This window comes from Podarcis cretensis (assembly GCF_951804945.1).
Source record: "Podarcis cretensis genome assembly, chromosome: 1".
NCBI lineage: Eukaryota > Metazoa > Chordata > Lepidosauria > Squamata > Lacertidae > Podarcis > Podarcis cretensis.
The window spans coordinates 83,551,328-83,572,521 of record NC_137170.1 but is presented as its reverse complement, the minus strand read 5'-3'; the positions used below and the strand labels follow the sequence as shown (position 1 = coordinate 83,572,521).

The following is a 21,194-nucleotide window of genomic DNA, read 5'->3' as shown; positions in this document are numbered from 1 at the left end:
AGTAGATGAATCCTGAAAGTGTTGATTTGACGTAAAACCTTGCCTGAAGCAGCTAGTCAGAGGAGAGTAAAAGGTTGTAGAAAATGCACTGAAAGAGCTTAATCTGAGGTAATAGTAGGTTAGCTGCTTAATACGGCAACAGAGTTTTAGCTGGTCTTACTGTGCACTGTCTCTGTCTCCTGTCTATAACGAAACAAGGCTGATTTTTTAAAAAAATCTCACAGCAAGTGTGTGTATGAGTGAGTGAGTGAGAGAGAGAGAGAGAGAAAGAGAGAGAGAGATGTATATCTACTGAACCAATAAGCTAAAGCAATAGGAAACTGCCGTTGTACAATTCAGCAGAATAAGCCCACACAGAACTTGCATGAGGCAAGCAGCAAGGCAGTTTCTGAGGCAATATTACATAACAACCTGATGTAGGGCAACACAGCATATGAAATGCAGCATGGATGATAATTCCCCTCCCAGTTTTACAGTTTTCTGGACCCTGAGAGAGAACAATGCTTTAGGAATCTGTCTGGGACGTGGAATGGAGTGGTATATTTTGCAAACCAGGTGAGGATGTCCGAATATAACATCTAACCTGACCAAAAGGTTTGAGTGGAAATGAAGTACCTTTAGCCTTTCAGGAAAAGGGCAACCAGAACTTGTAGGAGATGGACCTTAATATTGTCACATGCACCCTGATCTCCAAGTGGTGAGAGATTTCACAGATGCCAGGGCACACTTTGGTTTTGGTTTGCTTGGAATGAGGGTGACTGGAGATGGTGGCGTCTCTGGGATACCGTTAACTCGCAACTTATGCAGTTTTAACTAGCACAATTTCAGCCTTCCTACTGAGTTCTAGGAACTCTTTCTTGGGCTTTGGAGGCCTCCTCGAGATCTCACAAAGGCCACTAGAACCTGCACGAGAGTTTCCCAGAGCCCAGTAAGCAAGGCAGAGAGCTTAAAAGTGCTTTTATGTACCAGGAAAACACTTTCGTTCTCCTTCCCACCTTTTCCTCCTGCATTTTGTCCCCCTTGCTTCACCAGAGCATTGACCCTCCCCATTTCATGGTGTCTTACTGTCCCTTCTTTTCCATACGTCTGTCAAATCGCTTTGCCACAGAGTCCCACTCATGTGCAGCTGCCTCCTGACAGGCAGGCTCCTAGCTTTGCAAAACAGCAGCTTCAGTATCCAGCTAGTAAGGCATGGTGCAAAGGCGAGAGAGAAGGTGGTTGGTGGAACGGAAAGAGGAGGCATGTTTTGAGAGGGTGAAGAGTGGAAAGAGAAAGGGTAGAAAGGGATTTGTAAGTGTGAAGAAACTGTCCCGGGTAGAAGATTATGCAGGAAGGGAAGTTGGCACAGAACCCAGACCCAAACCTGCCACTCCTCCCAGAGTGCTGCTTGAGGTGACTGCCTCAAATCAGAAAGGCTCATCGTAGTGCCAGCCCTGGGCTGTGGGCCATCTGTGGCCTTTGGGCTGCAGGTTCTCCACCTCTTTTTTAAGGGAAAAGGAAACTGGACTCAGCACAGAGCAGATTTCTGGAAATCAAAGTCTATTATTGTCCTGATGTCAATTGCCCAGATGGTACGAATAAATTTTAACAGGCCCGTTGCCTAGTGATTGAAACATTCTGTTCAGCCTTCTAGTCAAATACAGTGTTTGACTGGAATTTCTGTGCATGCAAAATGTGAAAAGGCAGTATTTAAATAGAGATTAACTGACCTTCTGTCACCCAGGAAAGCACACTTGAGCACCTGAACCAGTCTCAGCAAAGCAAAGGTCCTGTGAGGAGGCATGCTATATGATTTGTGTTTGGTTTATTATTTGTGTTTGGACATATGGTTTGTAGGAAGGAGGTGTTTTGTTGTTGTTATGGAAATTTTTCAACCCATAATTAGATGTGGTCTTCCTAGCAGTGCTTTAGAATCAGGCCTGAAAGAAGAAGGGACACAGGTTTGTAGTGTGCTCCTATCGGTTGTTCTTTTGCTTTAAAATGCTGGAGGGGAAAACAAACCCTAACTGAATTGTTTTCTGTGTATCGATTTCAGCTTGTATTTTGCTGGAGGCTCCGGCCATATGTTGACAGGTTTTAAAAGAAGATCAGGATATAATGCTATCATTGCTAAAACTATTTAACATCATTTAGTGCTGACGCTGTGCTGCATCCTATTATAGTAATTGAAAATACATCTCCCAGCTTAGCTGAATGCCAAGATGAACAAGAAGATCTTGTGTTCCATCTGGCTTGAGATTTTGATGAATGCCCTAGAAAAGGGAATTGCCACACTTTGAACCAGACATTGACGATGCATTTCTACACAGCCTTATGGTTTGAACTTGGTGCAAATATGGTGCTGGAGTTGCACAGGTGGTGCTAAAGTTTCCCAAGGTGGGTGCCTACCATTCTGGGGATAAAAGGAGAAATATGGGGCTGCCAGAGATTCCTCATGGGGGTCACATTGTCTCTGCCCTGGCCCCTTTCATATACCTCATTTACTACTTAAGAGCAAAAGTATACATCCTGCTTCATTGTACCTATAAGACTATTTTTCCTTCAGTCCTTGTGATCTCAAATAATTTGCTCTTCTTTCATCTGAACTGAAAAACAGCAGCAACACTAGTTGCTGACTTCAGTTTTAAAATGGCTTAAGTTTTTGTTGATCTAGGCTCAGGTATTGTTTATTGCTGCTTGTGTTCATACCTTGGCTGCCCTTCTCTCTGGTTATTACAATCAGAAGCAAGAGCCTGTTGTAAATTTACTATTATTGCTTTATTAATTGCCTTCTAAACCACTGTCTCGAGGCAATGTGCACATAAGATAATTAAAAACAGTTAAGAACACAAAAACAACACTTAAAGCAAGACTAAAATCCTAACAAGTGGACACTTATGCTGAATGCTCATTTATCCAGCTAGGAAAGCCTGTCAGAACAATCACTATCTTCAATTGTTTCTGGAAAGTGCAGCTAGTGATTGCCTGCTGTATCTCGACAGAAATGCTGCTCCACAGAACAGGGGCAGCCACACGGAAAGCCCTGCTCTGAGTTACAGTGCAGAGGGCTTCTGAGGTCTGTGGCACTCACAGGAGAAACTCTCCTGCAAAATGCAGCAATCTACTGGGTGTATAAGGCGCTTCTTAAGCAACCTTGTCCGGAGCTGTATAGGGACTTGGTACCAACACCCTGAACTTGGCCTGGTAGCAAACTTGGCAGCCAGTGCAAATCCTGCAAGTGAAGTGTTGTTGTGATGGTAGTAGTTTGCCCACACAAACAACCTAGCTGCAACCACCGGACCAATCACAGGGGTGGCTACATATAGAGCACATTGCAGTAATCCAGCCATGAGGTTACCAATGCCTAGACAACTGTGGTCTCATACAATCCTGATCAGGGAATGGCCATGAATGTATTTACCGGCCATAGCTGCTAAAAGTCTCTCCTAGCCACACCTGACGCTCCAGGGATTCTCCAGCAGAGATTTGACAGGCGTTCGACGTTCAGCCATCTCTTTTAATGCTGACCTTTTAATGCCGACAGGCCAATGTGGTCATTTCAGTGATTATTTTCTACCATTTTTCATGGTGTTTTATGTTTTATTGTATACCTATTGCTGCACACTGTCCTGATATTTTATGATATGGCTGGATGTAAATATTTTTTAGAATAGATAAGCTCAGATCATCCAGTTGGAAGAAGCCTTGTGGACCATCTGGAGCATCAGCACCCTGCCTGATACAGGAAATCCTTCCTCTGGCCTCAGAACTTGCCCTGGGTTCTTTGCAGGGATCTCTCTTCACCTGAGATCTCATCAGAGCCCAGCTGGTGTTCCGTGTGCATGGTCATATTTCTCTCTCAATGGCTGACTTTGCCACCAACACTGGTGAAAGAAGGGAAGCAGATGGAAGCTTAGCTGTGCAGCAGCAGGCCACTGCGGCGCAATCTAATCTCTTTGCAGAGCCGGCAGTCTAGAAGGGGTTGAAATGCGACCTGCAGGGATGACAAGGTGTGAATGGAAGGAAAGACAAACCATGGGATGTGTGGGTTCTAATTTGGGATATGCAGAGAAGTGGCTTCAGACAATAATTTCAACTGGAGGTGGAGAAGGGGAGGTCCACCTGTTTCATTATGTTGCGCATGTATGCAAACACCTGAGTTCTAGTGTATATTGCACAGTGCTTTCTGTGGATTGTGGTGCTAAACACATGAAACAAACAGAGAGTTTAGCCCAAGTGTCTTGGTCTTCATTCCCCAGTCAGTGCTGTGATACCCTAATGCATAATGCAGAACCCTCTGCTTGTCCCATTCTGCCTTGAAATTGCATCTGGTTTCCAGTGACAAAAACATGGTAAGGCAATACCTTTCATTATGCTAACTTCAGCTGGTAAATATATAGAAGGTTTTCAGACAAGGGAGTGTTCATTATTGGGCTTCTGGGCATTGATGTTTTTACAGATCTTCAAGATTCATTATTGGGCTTTTAGGCATGCAAGCTCTTAATGAAATGTTAAGGTACAGTTGTTTGTATTGTATTTTCACCCACCATTTAACACAAAATGTATAACATGTCATTGATGTAGTTGAATCAAAATACAGAGTGATAGCAAAATCAAAACAACAAGAGAGTCGTGTGGCATCTTAAAGACTAACCAATTTATTATGACAGAAGCTTTTGTGAATGACAGTCCACTTCATCAGATGCATGAAGTGTTATCCTGAGTTGCAGGTGTGTATACACACACACACACACACACACACACACATACATGGTTTAGGTGTGGGACTGTAAATGGGAGAGCCAGAAAGAAATGAAATGCATAAAAAAACTGGGGAGTGATAGCCATGTACAGCCAGCCCTCAAGGAGGGTTACGTTTCACACTTAAAGCCAAAATTGCATATAGTCAAAACACATTGGGTGCAATGGTTGGTGGGATTGCCAAAGTCTTTACTCCTGGATACTTGCCTCCTTTCTGCCCCCGTTGTTGTTGTTATTATTGCCAGGCACATAAAGATTAAAATTTTTGTACTTAAATTTAAAATTTTGTAACTTAACTTTAAAATTTAAAATAAGTCCATGGCATTCTGAAGAGATTGGCATTTTTAGTTTTGAAATATCTCAATTATGGGTTGAGCTTTTAAGGTGTTTGCGTAGTCCGGCAAGGCCAAAATTGTCATTTTTTTGAAATTTCAAACTCCCATAATTCAAAAACGGGATGAGATAAAAATATCAAAAACTGAGATTTGGGACCTTCTCTTATACTATTTTTAGGAAACTGAAAGCAATATAAAATGGTAAGGTAAAAGTCATTGGATCACATGACATGGAATGACCCTCACACCTTTTCCCCTGATGAGACCCAAGGCAGCTTACAAATGAGAACAAGAACCGCTAAAAAAATAGACAAAACAATCATTAAAGACAATTTAATATTGGTAGAATTAAAATGATATAAAATATAAAATTTATTAAAACCATACAAATAATTACAGATTAACAGATTGTTCAATTCAATTGTGTGATTCATTAAGCTTTCCCCCTCCTCTCATATGGGGATGGCCCTACTCTGTGCCCATCCAGATATTTCTTTGTCAATGAAACATTGAAATGGATATCCAGTGCCATCTGAAGGAAGCATTCTCTAACTTGTGACTCTGACGTGTGCAGACTTGCACTGAATGTTAATGCAGAGTGCCCCTGCTGTTAGCCAAAACTGTAACATCTAATCCAAAAGCTCAGTAATTATTCTTCACATTCATGTGATTTCAGATAGGCATGGCTGCTGGGAGGGAACTGTAAACAGTGAGGTCAGAAGGAAATGAAAGGCGGAAAATGCAAAGAGTGAATTCCATTGCTTTTTATTGACATTGTTACAAATTAACAAAGCAGTTTTGGAGAAAGCATAAATCCTGGCACTGGTAATCCAGTTAAAGATGCAATGTGATTTTTGAAAACCGGAAAGATTCCCCTATCCGTCCCATTAGCAGGAGGAAAAGAATTATGAAATAAAGTTGGGAGACAGTAAAAGAACTTTTGTATCACAATAAGTAAGGCATTATAAAAACCATAGCCTCCCTGTCCCCCTTATTTCTCACGTTCTGTGAATGAGAACCTCTGAGACAAAGAGGTTATTAAAACTTTAGCTTTTAAGCTCTCTATCAAATCTTATCATAAATTATGTTCAAAAGGACAATAATATCTGATCCATCTACTTATTACAGAATTTCTGAAGCCCAAGCCTCTAATTGCCATCTCCTGAAGAGGCCATTTTCATTTTCAATCAGACAGTGGGACTTCTTTTTTCAAGTAAACATGCATAAAATGGGTCTGTGTCTGCGCTGCCATGGGCTCTGCAAATACTATGGTCTCTCTCCATGGTCTGTGACCTTTATACAGTAGAAATTCTTCTACATTGGTTGATAAAAAGGGTACTTGTTGGCAAACGTGTTTATTAACATTGCATTTCTCATGCAGATACGTGAATAAAGAAAACATATTCTGCCCTCTGCTGTTCCAGAGATAGAACTGTGAAACGTTGCATTAAAACTCCAATGAGATGTTCCTTCCAAGTTTCTGTTTCTGGCACCCATCTCTTATCACTCAGACAAGCTTCGCCATGTAAATGGTGCTAACTCAGCCTCTCCTACTAATGGGGGAAATTGCTTCATCAGTGAAAGTGGCCTTAGGATACAAGCCAGCTACAGGAAAGCTGGAGCAAGCAGTGTAAAGAAATAATTTTCTATCATTCTACAGATATTGAAAAAGCTGCCACAAAGAATGATAACATGTGACAACGGTAACCTAAGCCTGGAGCTGGCAAAAGTTAAGGTGAAGTAGCCTGCAGGTTTTACTATAAGACATTGACTCTTTGGGTCATTTTCCTTACTGATGATGACCCTGTGCAGAGGAGGCCTTAATGTGCAGAGCAAAACCAGCACAAGGAGCCCTTGTGGAACCCATACCCCATGGGATCCTCATGCCCTCTCCAAATCTGCTTAGGAGGGTCAGGAGAACCCCCGGAACAGCACACGAGGGCAGGGAGATTGTTCTGTTTGGCCAGCAGAAATGCTTGCGCTGACGGAATTGTCACCTTGGCGTGACGCTGAATTCCAACCTTTGCATTCTGGCTCCTGCAAGCCCCTGCTGAGCCAGGCCCAGACCCATTGGAGGCCTGGGTCCGCCCAGTTGGTCATGCCCTCACCACTGCTCCACTGCCTACTCAAAGCTTATGCGGTGGCATCAAGCCCTCGCAGGACGATCCCAAATGCTGCCACAAGTGTGCTGCATCAGCATCCAGAGTCGTCAAGAAAGAACCACAGGAACGACACTTCCCGTGGTATGTGGGCCAGACTAAAGCTGTCCTGCAAACCTCACTACCCTCTTCACTGAGTATGGTAGGGAAAAGAAGGGGTAGTAGAGGGTCCCATTGAGGAGACCCAATTGTAAGTTAATTAGTGAGGCAATTATAATTGGCCCAAATTAACTCATTTGTGTCAGTTCCATTCTAAATTGCAGCTGGGGCCCACCCTTTTCTAGGGATATACAGTGCAGTGCTCTAAAGAGTGTAGTAGTAATCACTATGATGTGTAGGGCTCTATTGATGTGTTCCAAGAGTGGGACTCCTCAGCGTTGAGCGGTGAATATGTTCTCTAGGTGTCTCTGTCTCGGCCCTGGGACTCTCCCTAGGACCACCCTTCTGCCCCAGACCAGGACCCCTCACTGGCCTTGCTCCTTGAGTGGTTTTACCAGGCTGAAATGTGTCCTTCAGCAGTGATCATCCCCTTTGCTTGTTTGGATGGAAAATTGAGAGAAATGCATGGTTGTTTGTATAGAGAAACCTGACTTCCGCATGATGGGACTTGTAGCTTACTGCAGGGACAAAAATAGCTTTTATTTCACCTGGGTCAAATACCCAGTTTGGCACCCAGCCACCCACGTGCATTTGCATATATACACACACAAGCAAGGAGTTTCAATGGCACCACTCTGGAGGCTTCACCAGTGTAGTTTAGTGCTTAAGAGCAGTGGACCCGTAATCTGGGGAACCGGGTTGGTGTCCCTGCTCCTCCACATGCAGCTGCTGGGTGACCTTGGGCTAGTCACACTTCTCTGAAGTCTCTCAGCCCCACTCACCTCACAGAGTGTTTGTTGTGGGGGAGGAAGGGAAAGGAGATTGTTAACCGCTCTGAGACACCTTAAAGTAAAGGTAAAGGTACCCCTGCCCGTACGGGCCAGTCTTGACAGACTCTGGGGTTGTGCGCCCATCTCACATAAGAGGCCAGGGGCCAGTGCTGTCCAGAGACACTTCCGGGTCACGTGGCCAGCGTGACATCGCTGCTCTGGCCAGAGCCAGAGCCAGAGCCGCACACGGAAACGCCGTTTACCTTCCCGCTGGTAAGCGGTCCCTATTTATCTACTTGCACCCGGAGGTGCTTTTGAACTGCTAGGTTGGCAGGCGCTGGGACCGAGCAGCAGGAGCGCACCCCGCCGCAGGGATTCGAACCGCCGACCTTTCGATCGGCAAGTCCTAGGCACTGAGGCTATAACCCACAGCGCCACCTGCGTCCCTAGAGACACCTTAGGGTAGTGATAAAGCGGGATATCAAATCCAAACTCTTTTTCTTTTCTTCTTCTTCAACCAGGGCAAAAAACCTGGCCAGCCTGCTGTATAAAAATGAGAGCCACATCATTTTCTCTATTTACTTCTGCTCTTGACCCACAATCCACTGCCATGCTCAGAAGGTTTCCTACAAAGGCTTGTGACCACACATATGAGCCAACTCCTAGGAGCCAAGGTCCCTTCAGCTCCCCCACTAAAACATTTAAGGGGCTTATCCCCCCCCTATTGATTGGCATTGCCATTCAAATGGGGCGTGTGCACTGTGTCATGGGATTGATTATGCAGGGCAGGCCCCCCCCCCAATATTTTATTCAAGCGGGCACTCTTGTCCCCACTCCAGCTATTCTGAATTGTTGTAAACTACTTAAGGGACGGTTAGTGTGTGTGTGTGTGTGTGTGTGTGTGTGTGTGTGTGTGTAAGTGAGTGAGAGCTCTGATTGTTACAAAACCTCTGGGCAGCTTACACCCCACCTCAAATATTTAAATTCTTAATAAATGTGGCTGCTTCAGACCCCCCCTTTTAAGCTCTGGGAGTGGACTGGAGAGAAGCCTCACCAAATGCAGTCCGCTCCTTTTGCCCCACCCCCAGGCCGCTGCAGATAGGCCAGAATTTGAATCTGGGTTTGGCGGGAACCCATCAGGCACTGCAACAGCCAGGGGATGGGAGCAATGCTCAGGGGGATATGGCATGACTGCGGGAGGATGAGGAAGCCCCATGCCAGGTTGCAACCGACGCCCACCGCTGGAGTGGGTGAGTGGCCATTTTAAAACATTGACGTAATAAGAAACATGAACAGTAGACAAAAAGATAAATTGACAGGAGAAGTCTAGATAAGCTTGCCTGAACAACAGTGTTTTAAGGCGGTGCTGGGAAACATCCAGTGAATAAAAAAGCAGTATAGAAATATTTTAAATGAAATAAAAATATAAAAATAATGCTCTAGGGTAGAACTTTCCAAACTGTGTGTCATGACACACATTAGTGTGTCGGCTGCAGTATGTAGGTGTGTCACCCAAACGCTCTTTGCACTGCTGCCGGGGCTGGAAAGGGGTTAGTTAACCTCTGGTTTGCTAGTAAAACTGGATTACTGTGTTGCAAAATGATGCATGTCTAAAAAATGTGTCGCCAACATGAAAAGTTTGGACAACTCTGCTCTAGGGTATAGAGAAGCTCATTAATAGAAGGGACCATGGCAACCATAACCCTGATGAAGGTAGAACTGGGATGTACCTGCAGGAGAAGGGTGGGGCGGATGGATATGACCAAGCAAATAAGATCAAAGGTCCAACAGCAACGAATGACACTCTTTAAAATTCTGAGCAAGCTTCCTGGTTGACTGAGTAGAACTTGAACACCCGAGAGAGAAAGCAGAATCTGCAAGGTCAGGAAATACAGTGAGTCCTATCACCTCTCGGTAGCTTGGGTCATTATCAGGAGGATCATTGGTCATTGTTGGTGGCCGAGGCCTCTCACAGGAAGGAGGGAGGGGTACGGAGAAAGACAGGGAGGGAGAGTCTCCAGGGTAAAGAATTAGATCTTTTTCATGCTGCTAGAAATAGGGCAAATGGGGAAGACAGGGGTGGGGTGGAGGTGGAAGTGGATGCGAACCCATTTGCCCTTGAAACAGGCAATAGAATACCTAGGGTGAGATTCAATGTAGCACTAAGTGGGGTATAGGGAACAAGCTCAACTCACACAATGGGACTTCCTCCCCCCCCCCCATTTCCCTCCCTTGCATCCCCTGAACCAGTTCTGGAGGTTCCTTTAACCCTCCAACAATGATTTAAGGGGCATAAGGGCGCATGGGCCAGGGGAAAGGAGGGAACTGCACAAATATACCTCATCTCACCCATACAACAACATAGTTAAATCCCAACCCTATTTCTTACTCTCCTTTAGGGACGGGGGAGAATTTCAATTGTTTGTATTTAAAGGTGAATCTACCTAATCTGCAGGACGCGGGTGGCGCTGTGGGTTAAAACACAGAGCTTAGGACTTGCCGATCAGAAGGTCGGCGGTTCGAATCCTCGCAACGGGATGAGCTCCTGTTGCTCGGTCCCTGCTCCTGCCAACCTAGCAGTTCGAAAGCACGTCCACGTCAAAGTGCAAGTAGATAAATAGGTACCGCTCCGGCGGGAAGGTAAACGGCGTTTCCGTGCGCTGCTCTGGTTGCTAGAAACGGCTTAGTCATGCTGGCCACATGACCCGGAAGCTGTACACCGGCTCCCTCGGCCAATAAAGCGAGATGAGCGCCGCAACCCTAGAGTCGGTCACGACTGGACCTAACGGTCATGGGTCCCTTTACCTTTACCTACCTAACCTGCACTTTTGAAAACAATACGCATTATGCAATCAGCCTTCCAAATTCACACTTTTCCAAATTTTGCAGTGTAATTTTCTAGCCAGGTAACATATATTTGTGAAAATAACGTACAAAAATGCATAATATAAGGTGATAGTGCTTTCCATAACTGTGTGCATTAGGCACAACTGCACCCAAAATGTGCTTACTAGAAGCAGTTTTGCTGTACAATGCTAATGAATTTTCATGAGGACTTTTTAAAAAATTGCAAACTAATGTGGATAACTGAATTTGAAATTTGAAAACGAGAAACCGAGAGAATGAAGTTGAGAGAACCGTCCATCCCTAATCTACTGTATATATATATATATATGATTCCGGCATGAAGTGTATCTGTAAAAATCACTGGAGCTACTACTATTGCACTAGAGAGCGTGGAATTCTGATGTATTTAGAGAACAGTCTATAACCAGTCTGTGTCAGTTGTACTTTCGTTCATTCATTTGTTCATAAATCTGTTCTGTCCCATTTCTGCATCAGTTTGTGATTTCTCCCTGAGTACTTTTGTTTGGCTAGAATGTGGACATGAATTTGCCTGAGTGGAGACTGTGTGTACAAACCTCTGTACAAAGGTAAAAGCCACATCCATTGCTCTGTGGTTCTGGCCCTGCCTGCCAGTAGCACGCAGTTCCCAGAAGGTTGCATACAAATGTGGCTGAAAAAGTATTTCCACCCCTGCTGTATACCAGTCTTCCACAACTTGATGCCCTCAAGATGTTTTTGGACTACAACTCCTACCAGCCCCAGCCAGCTTGTTTCTACCAGCAACATAGCAACATAGAACTGTCTCCTGTCATTGCATATGCCCGGGGGAGCCCATATCAAACTCAGAGCAAGGAAAAATAATGTGCACTTTTCATGAATGAATTCATGGATTCTTTTCTCTTTCCCCTCTGTTACAGTAGCTGCATTGCTCAGCATGGACAACCAAGCATTTGTGGTTATTCCTCACCATGGTGTGATGGCCAGCCACCCAAACCAGATTTTGTACCCAACTGGTGCCATGCCTTTGGGTGGTCAGCCGCTCGGAACAGGCTATCCAGGGAGCCATCTCTATGGAGGAACTGAGCCAGCTGGTAACTTACGTACAGAACACAAAGGAGAACCCAGGGTGCTAGGGGTAAGTGACCCATCTCATACTAAGGTCTCTGGGGATTACTGTGATCACCAATAAAGAGTTATATAGCAAAAATAATTATGTAAAGAACAGAAGTATCTTCCTCTATGGTTTCTTTGTGGACTAGCTTATACACCAAGCATTGCCTCTCTCTCACAATTCATCCACCCCAGCTCTGATATTCTGATTCACATCAAGGGGTGTGGGGAAATAATTCGGCATTGAAAGGTGAACTCAACTCACCTAATTCACACTCTCTGGCACACTATGCGCACCAAAATGTAGCCATCTTTCAAAATGCACTCTTCTCTGAAATATGCTTCACCATAAAATGTTTTCTATTCGGGTACAATTGCTGTGCTAAATGTGTATGTTTGGCAAAACTGCATGCTGAAATGTGTGTGGTAAGATAAATTCACCCTGAAGGAAAACTTTCTGGGGAGGGAGGGAAATTGTGATTTGTAGGGAAATGTGAAGAACTGAAATTAAGATTGGAAAAGTGAGAAACGGAGAGAAATTAAAAATGGTCCCATCCAAACTGAACACCTGAAACATCTGCTTTCATGCAGATGCGGATGCGGGTGGCGCTGTGGGTTAAACCACAGAGCCTAGGACTTGCTGATCACAAGGTCGGTGGTTCGAATCCCTGCAACGAGGTGAGCTCCTGTTGCTCGGTCCCTGCTCCTGCCAACCTAGCAGTTTGAAAGCACATCAAAGTGCAAGTAGATAAATAGGTACCGCTCCGGCGGGAAGGTAAACGGCGTTTCCGTGCGCTGCTCTGGTTCGTCAGAAGCGGCTTAGTCATGCTGGCCACATGACACGGAAGCTGTACGCCGGCTCCCTCAGCCAATAAAGCAAGATGAGCGCCACAACCCCAGAGTCGGTCACGACTGGACCTAATGGTCAGGGGTCCCTTTACCTTTACTAAGCTGAACACCTGAAACATCTGCTTTGGGGGAAAATCCAGGTTTCCCTCTTCCCCTCACCCCTGCCAGTTCTCAGCAGTACTTTTAAAAACTGAGTTGCAATGGAATTCCCCCACCCCACAGACACACAAAACAATGTTTTCTGAATGCCACTTCTTCGCAAAGTGTGTTAAAGTTATCTATATCTATATCTATATCTATATCTATATCTATATCTATATCTATATAAACACACGCACACACCCTTTCGCCGCACTTCCGCAATCCTTATTCTGGCTGCTGTTAGGAAGGGAGGAACTTTATATGAGGCATTGTGTGAGAGTTGCTGCTGCACTAGGTGGCGTAGATGTGCCCCAAACCAGGAGCTGCTAGCACCTCTTTGGCCCAGGTCGGGTGAGGTAAGCTTCCCCCTCAAACAACACATGTAGCTGCTCCAATAGCAAAGCCTAAATGGTGGAAAGGCAGGATATGAAACTGTAAAATAAACAAACCAACCCATGGCAATTTTCTCACTTCTCTTTGGGCTGCATACCTTTTCGTTTGTTTTAAATGTCGTTTTTACAACCATACATTTGCACGATATATAGGGCGTGTCTAAAAAATGCATTTTTTAAAACTCTGGAATGCTGCTCTTTGGGAATGTGGAGGGTGTTTTATGATGACACAAAAGTTGGTCAGTGCTCTGGACAGTTCCTTCGGTTTCAAATTGACAGAATTTGTCTCCCCAAACAAAGACTGTTGAAGATACTGGGACTCATCTCACCTATTCTATTCAATTGTATTATTACAGGCTATCCAGATTCTGATTGGCTTGGTTCACATTAGTTTTGGGAGCCTCTTGACCCTTCTCTTGTACAGAAGCCGATCATACACTGTGCTCTCTGGATATGTGTACTGGGGCGGACTCATTGTAAGTAGCACCAGTTCAATTCAAACAAATTCAAACTATGCCAGCCACCTCCCCGTTTGACAAGTGATTGCTGCAGGCAACCTTTCCTCTAAGGGAAAGAGAACCTCACCATTCAATAAACCCTAAGAATAGGGGATTAAATAGCAGTTAGATGTTTCATGAATTCAATAGCACTTGAATGTGACATTTCGATTACTAATTGCCTAGTCTTTTTACATCCAACAGTTGATCAGCGGGGAGGGTACCAACTAGGTGGAAAATTGGCCTTGTCCACATGGTTTCTGGGATCAAATGCTTTCTGTGCATTCTGGAACCCACATGGAAGCAGCTCTCAAGCTCAGCCTAAATTTAGCGGTCATTTGTATAAGAAACCCAAATTGCTGGTTTCTCTTAGGAATACCAAACTGAATTCAGATAATTTGCCAGGTTGAGTTCAGACAATTTAATGCAGGTAGAGATACCAACATATAACATGTGTGTGTGTGTGTATTCTATTTCTTTGGGTGCTCAGACACTACACTGAGGAATCACAGCTTATTAGCTCAAGGCTGAACTCCAATTTCCTATGCTTTCCAGGAGATGGTGGGTTATGCATCAAAGACAGGAATGGTAACTACAACAGAAAAAAATCACATTCAGGAAATGCACGTAGTGCATTTTTTCCTGTCCTAATTATCTTGCCCCTGGCCCCTTACTTTTGCCTAACTCCTGTAGACAGCCTGCCCCATTTGTCAGCATCCTCTTTTATCTGCATAAGTCTTTCCCCACCTGAATTTGGAGTGAAGTTTTACTCTAATCCTGATTTTTTTTTTCTTGTGTGACCCAGTTCATCATTTCCGGATTTGCATTGGCGATAACTGAGCATAACAGATCATCCCTACAGGTGAGTCTGGTTCCTCACATCCTGCCCTGCCTCTCAACCCACCATTTACTGCACATATATTGCACACTTTCTTTGGGAGCTCAGTACAGCTTACACAAGACTTCTAAAAATCCTCCTGCCAGGACTTCAGGGCTACAGAATCTGTAGCATCCTCCTTGTTCTGAATTTCCCCCCAGATAAGAGCAGCCAACTCTTACTGGAGCCCCAAACCTTGTGACGCCTCAGAGAGGTCTTGGAATAGCATGGAAAAGCTGAGACTCTTTTAATCATTGAGCCTTCTCTGCAGTTACTGCGCAAATATCCTAATAAAATAAAATGGCGTTTTCTTAGAGAGATTCCTGGAAATAATCTGACTTCTATTGGCAGTTGTTTCTAAGGTCTAACCATGATAAAACCTTGGACTATAGCAGTATTTCATCCCTGCATAACTGATTTAGGAAGTAGGCTTGTCCAAAATTTATCAGAAAACAATTTTCTGATACTTTTTTTTAAAAAAACCTTTTCTTTTCCCAAGCTCTTTCTGAACACTTGGAGAATTTCAGTCCACCCATGGATAATACCTGCAAAACTCCCACTTCTTTTAATGCTCACAGATAACATGGGAGAATTTTGGGGTGCCATTTTCAGACAGCCCTAGTTTTCACATAGTCAAAAGGAGGTAAAAAAAAAGAGCCCAAACTCTTGCAATTCCATTAATAGAGATGGTGCCAAAAGTTCTAGTCCTGCATTTCAAAGCTGCATCTGTGTAAGGGAGTGGGAAGTGTACAGGAAGATCTGAAGTGGGGTATAACCATGTTTGGCTTGCATGCTTGCAATTCTCTCCACCACAAGGAACCCTAGGTTCTTGTTCACAGGGAGAACAGTCACTGCATCCAGTCAAAAGCACTTCCTCCTTCAAACCTTCCCACTCAACTCAGGAAGATGCGGGGTGGGTGGTGGGGCTGGGAGCAGTGTGCACAGCCCACCTCCCCCACCATGTTTAAGAATATCTGAATAGGGCTGGGGTAGCCAACATGGTGCCCTTGAGATGTTGTTGGACTACAACTCCCATCAGCCCCAGCCAGCAGGGCCATTGCTCAGGGATGCTGGGATGGCCAGCAACACTTGAAAGCCACTGTATTGGCTATCTCTGGAATAAGGCTTTTGTCAGGTTGCTATGCAGCATGACCAGAATAGCTTGTACCCTAAGGGTGTATTTGTTTCTTACAGATGAAAGTCAGTGCATGCCTGAACATTGTGAGCACTCTTGCTGCAACTGTTGGGATAATTGTTCTCCTCATAGATGAAAATGTTTTTCCTGTTTATTATACGCCCTCTGACTTAATACGCCAGGTAAGCCTGTTTTTGGGAATGTTGAGTTCTGAACTTATTTTAGCAGCAGTTGAATGGGCTGCATCTGAAAGCTCCCTTAACCTGGATGTAGCAAATGGGGTTGGCTGCCAAACTCCTGAGATTTTTTTTGTTTTCCACTGTAATCCTCATCCTTTATTTGCTCTGCCCTCATTATATCCCTTGCCATTTACCAAGTGGTGTGAAGCGAAACTGCTACCGGATAGGAGGATCTGGCAGGAGGGTAGGTTAAGCCAGAGAGATAAAATAGGCCTTTCTTAGTCACCTGAGCCATAAATGAATCAGGCGGAACTTGATTTAATATAACGGCAGCCTTACAACTTTTTAAGGCTGTGTCTCCTTCCACTCCCAGCTTGTAGATGTGGCAGGAAAGGAGTTCACAAGATGAACTGCATGTCCTTAAGCAGCAGGAGCAGAGGGTCCCAGCACCAACTCAGCTGCACAAACCATGCAGAGGTAGAGTTATATCATTGACTGAGCTAATAATACTAATAAGGCTAATGCTAATGCTAATAAGTCGCCTAGCAACAATTGAATTTAACATTTCAGCCACATAGGGACTAGTTTGGCTCTTCAATGGCAAATATATTGGAACCAGGGACAGTGAATTAACTGTGTACCCTGCTCTCAGGTACAGCCAAGCCCCTCAGACATCACGTGGACTGCAGAGAAAACCTGCTACAGGCTGGTGTGTTAAAAACACAAGCTCTGCAAATAAACCTGACTTGTTAATACCTGTGTGGAGCCTGAATCAGCCGTGGACGTTTAATAGATGAGAGAGGGCTCATCTGTGCTTCTGCTTGGCCTGTGCTTTCTAGGCAAGGGTCCGAGTGGTTTTGTGTTTGCCCCACCCCTTTCCCCCTGGAAAACCCACTCTTTAGTGATAAATCGGAACAAATGGCAATCCGCAGAAAACCTGATTGTCGTGTGCTCTGATTCAGCACTGAACCATGGGGAAAGCTGCAGGGCAAACAGAAGTGTATATAAGCCCACAGTCATGATTTCTTAAGATCGGAGCTAATTTTAACTTGTTTCCAATACACACACACACACACACACACACACACACACACACACAGGCAATGATTGTTTAGTGTGGGGGTTATGTTCCTGACTCCCACACATGTTGGCGGAGCACACATAAGCCCACCGCACCCCGCCTCCTTTCTGGCCACTTCTGGGTTGCTGTGATGCATGTGCTCACGGTTGCACATCAATTGGACACATGTAAATCAGCCATTGCCTGTATAAAAAGGCATTCAAGTAAATGAGGAAATTACTTTTCTCCCTTTGGGTGCCGGATTCATCACACATCTAAAAATTGGTGATCCAGATGTTGGTGTTGTCGTAACCTCTTTATGAGTGTGTTTCAGAACCATAGGACCTGAGAAGCTGAATTACAAGTTGCAACAATGTTTAAGGCAAAATACTGATCAATCTTAAATTAAAACGTTTAATATTTAAAATATTATTTACTATATTGCTATCTGAAGACAAACACTGGTTATTTTATTTTATCATCTATTACTTTAGTAGTTTTCTGTGGTGATTCAGTTATCCTTAATTGTGTAACCTTAATATGATCTGACGGCATGGCTTTATGTTTGGCAGAGAGTAGCCCTAGGACTTTTAAATGTCATCTTGATCTTTGCCGTCCTGGAGTTCTTCATTGGAATGGTCTCTCTAAGTTTTGGGTATGAAGCAATATTCCGTCGAGGTGAAGAGGTAAGCAATACCATGGGACTTCTTCTGGGGTACGGGGGTGAAACTTGTAAGATGTTTGCTTTGGGAAAATGGGAACCAGGTGGCCTCTAGAGAATTAAAAGGAGGAGGAGATGCTATTGGGAGAAAATTAAGTCAGTGGTGGCATCTGGAAGGATGTAAAGCATAATAATAGCATCTGAGACTTTCTAATTGTTCATTGTAATCTACTTTCCAGGCAATATATGATGTGCCAGATGCAGTCATCCCACACCAAGGAAATCTTCTGCCAATAGGTCCTCCTCCATCTTATGAAGCATATGCCAACCCGTGCTATGAACCCACAAGCCAGGGAGAATAGAAAAGCCAAGATGAGACTCCTAAGAACAATCACACCCAATTCAGGTCTTCTGGAATGCCAAGTCAATCACAAACTTCAGATGTGTCTCTGCTGTGTTATGTACATAGTTTTGGGAGAAAGGCCTGGGAATAAGAAGGCATGTATCTTTGAAACTCCACTGTCGCTGGTACAATGTCCTAGCTTCCCCACTGTAAAGCAACCTACCTGTCACGATTCAAGCATTCTTCAGCCAGAGATAGACTGATCGATCTGATTCTGTCCTCTCTCAGTTTCGCTGGCTTCAAATCATAGGTCTGTTCCATGCGGTTGTTGTATAGATTTTTTTGTTGCTCAAAGGATGGACAGAAAGTTTCTATTTAAATTGTGCACATTTTGTATGTACCTCTTATGTCAAACTGACACACTCTTTTCATCAAATATGCATTTCCCAATACTTTTCAATGCATTTTCCTGTAAAATGTGAATTTTGTAAAAAAATTAAATTTAAAATATGTGTGCCCTTTACACGCACCAATAATGTACTGTAGAATCCTTATAAAGCTGCGATCTGACTGGGAGTTGTATTCCGATCTGCAAGCAAGTCCAGTCTTGTCTAGGGCTGCCATGTTTCAAAAAGTGAAAATCCAGGCAGAAAAGTTGTTGAACGTTTTTTGGCAAAATTTTGAGGTATTCCTGAAGGAAATCAGCAAAAATGACATTGCCAACATGGATTTTCCAGGATATTTAGCCAATTTCCGCACGGACACTGCTTGCGACTGCAGTATTCTGGATATGTCTGGGAAATTATGGACTTATGGCAACCCTAGCCTTGTCAGATTAGTTGAGTTCACTGCAAAACAAATTCTTCCTCTGTTCTTACCATACATGCACTGGAATTTCTTCCTTGTTATTATCATCTGTGAGGATGGGGGGAGGAAATCTCTTCCAGTTCTCATATTCTAGTGAACAAAAACCCCAGGGGGAAAACAAAATCAACTATCACAGAAAATAGCTCTAAACTTGCACTGTATTCCTGGAAGTTGCTTTTAGGAAAGTTCAAATATAATGCAGAAGGGAACAGTTATGAAAAAAGAATAAACTAGCATATGAATGCAGCCTAATTCAGTATAAGGTAGCATCCTGTGTCCCTTTGAGAAATATAACGAAGTTCAATGCCATTAATTAAAAAAAAGCTAAAACATAATGAATAAGCCTCTTTAATGCCTTATATGTCAAAGATGACCCCATGAGCAGAGTGGGGCTGCATTTAGTGTGCCTTTGGCTCACCACCAACTTCCATACATTGAGTGTAGTTGATTGAATAAGAGAAGCCTACACATATATAGTGCTACCTGATCTGGACCCCTGATTCTGCCAAGGTTCCAGATTGCAGGAAAGCCTATGCATGGAAAAATATTCGGATGTAGGTTTCGCTTTTTCATATGCTATGGCTAGAACAAGGGAGGCACCTGGCATTGCTGCCAGGGGCGGAGCTAGCCACTCAAGCACCTGGAATGGTGCACATGCCATGCACTCCGGGGCGGGGCAATCTGCCCAAAGGGTGGGGCAGTCCTCACAGGGAGCCAATCATGGCATGGTGTGGTGATCCTCTTGGGGGGCGGCCAATCGTGGTGTGGCAGTGTGATCCTCCTGGTGGGAGTCCGATAGTGGCGCGGTGGCGTGATCCACCCGGGGAGATTTTGTTACACCCCCCCCCCGGGATGACACCCGGGGCAGCCTGCCCCCACCGCACCCCCCTTCCTACACCGCTGGGTGCTGCTCCTCTTCCCCTTCTAAACAGGGCGTTCTCTTAGCCAGTGTGGTGTAGTGGTTAAGAGTGGTGGACTCGTAATCTGGGGAACCGGGTTCGCGTCTCCGCCCCTCCACATGCAGCTGCTGGGTGACCTTGGGCTAGTCACACTTCTCTGAAGTCTCTCAGCCCCACTCACCTCACAGAGTGTTTGTTGTGGGGGAGGAAGGGAAAGGAGAATGTTAGCCGCTTTGAGACTCCTTAGGGTAGTGATAAAGCAGGATATCAAATTGAAACTCTTCTGTCAAAGGTCTTGCGGAACCTTCCAGCGTTATGGGAAATTCCAACCGTCACTCTTCATTTGCCTCTTTTCTCTCAATCTCTGTTCTAATATCTAGGTAGCCTAATGCCAAGTTTCTCATAGACTGTGATACTCTGAACAAAATAATCCTGACAGATTTACCAGTGCATTAACTGGTTTTGCCGTTAAGCGAGAGAAAGGAGTCTTGGTTTCCAAGCTTTTTACTGCCTCAGGAGGGTCACATTTTTTCACCATGACAGCATAGCCGCAAGTCATGCAAAACATCCTTCTTCCCATGTCCATCCATGAGACATGAGCTACTGTGACGATGTCAGCTCAGTTTCTCTTTGAAATTTATACCAAAGAACTGATTTGTAGCCATGATCCTGACCACATCAACTTTTTAACCATGGCTGAACTATTTTGTTCACTTTCCTGCAAAACCATCACATCACATTTTAATGTAAATATTGTCATGAACTGTTTAATATGAGACTTGTAACTTTTACACATTTTTTAATCTACTGGTTTTATAACTTTAATTTCATAAATGCTTGTAGTTAAGAGATGGGATTTCACTTATATGGATAAATATATGGATAAACCTAAAATTACAACCAGAATATATGAACCCTACATTACTGCATTAGTTATGAAGTGCACAATGGGTTTCCAAAAGACAAAACGGATGTGAATAAATGTTAGAAGCAGAAACGATGACTGTTCTCTCTCTCTCTCTCTCTCTCTCTCTCTCTCTCTCTCTCTCTGTCTCTGTCTCTCTCTCTCTCTTTTAATTCGTTAGTAGAAGCTCTTTAAAACATCCAATTTTGTTGCCTTTTTCAGCTATTCTCTCTGAAGCTAGGTCACTGTGTGTTCAGCATCCCATTTTGTCCTGGGTGGAGTTGTGTACAGCCCTAGAATATTGCACCTCAGAAGAGGAAAAGAACAGTC

The 21,194-nt window shown here is 44.1% G+C and overlaps 1 protein-coding gene across 2 annotated transcripts; it reads left to right on the top strand.

Annotated features, from left to right (window-relative positions):
- Positions 1 to 1,401: 1,401 nt before the first annotated feature.
- LOC307224730 (membrane-spanning 4-domains subfamily A member 15-like) lies at positions 1,402 to 19,172 on the top strand. 2 transcript variants are annotated; one of them, XM_079991802.1, is made up of 7 exons: positions 1,402 to 1,940; positions 11,868 to 12,085; positions 13,799 to 13,918; positions 14,745 to 14,801; positions 16,011 to 16,133; positions 17,763 to 17,876; positions 18,091 to 19,172. In XM_079991802.1, the coding sequence occupies exons 2-7, from the start codon at positions 11,885 to 11,887 to the stop codon at positions 18,211 to 18,213; spliced, it is 738 nt and encodes a 245-aa protein (XP_079847928.1). In that variant the 5' UTR covers positions 1,402 to 1,940; positions 11,868 to 11,884; the 3' UTR covers positions 18,214 to 19,172. The 2 variants fall into 2 exon arrangements, with proteins under 2 accessions (XP_079847928.1, XP_079847927.1); XM_079991801.1 differs by lacking the exon at positions 1,402 to 1,940 and adding an exon at positions 9,761 to 9,997.
- Positions 19,173 to 21,194: the final 2,022 nt, after the last annotated feature.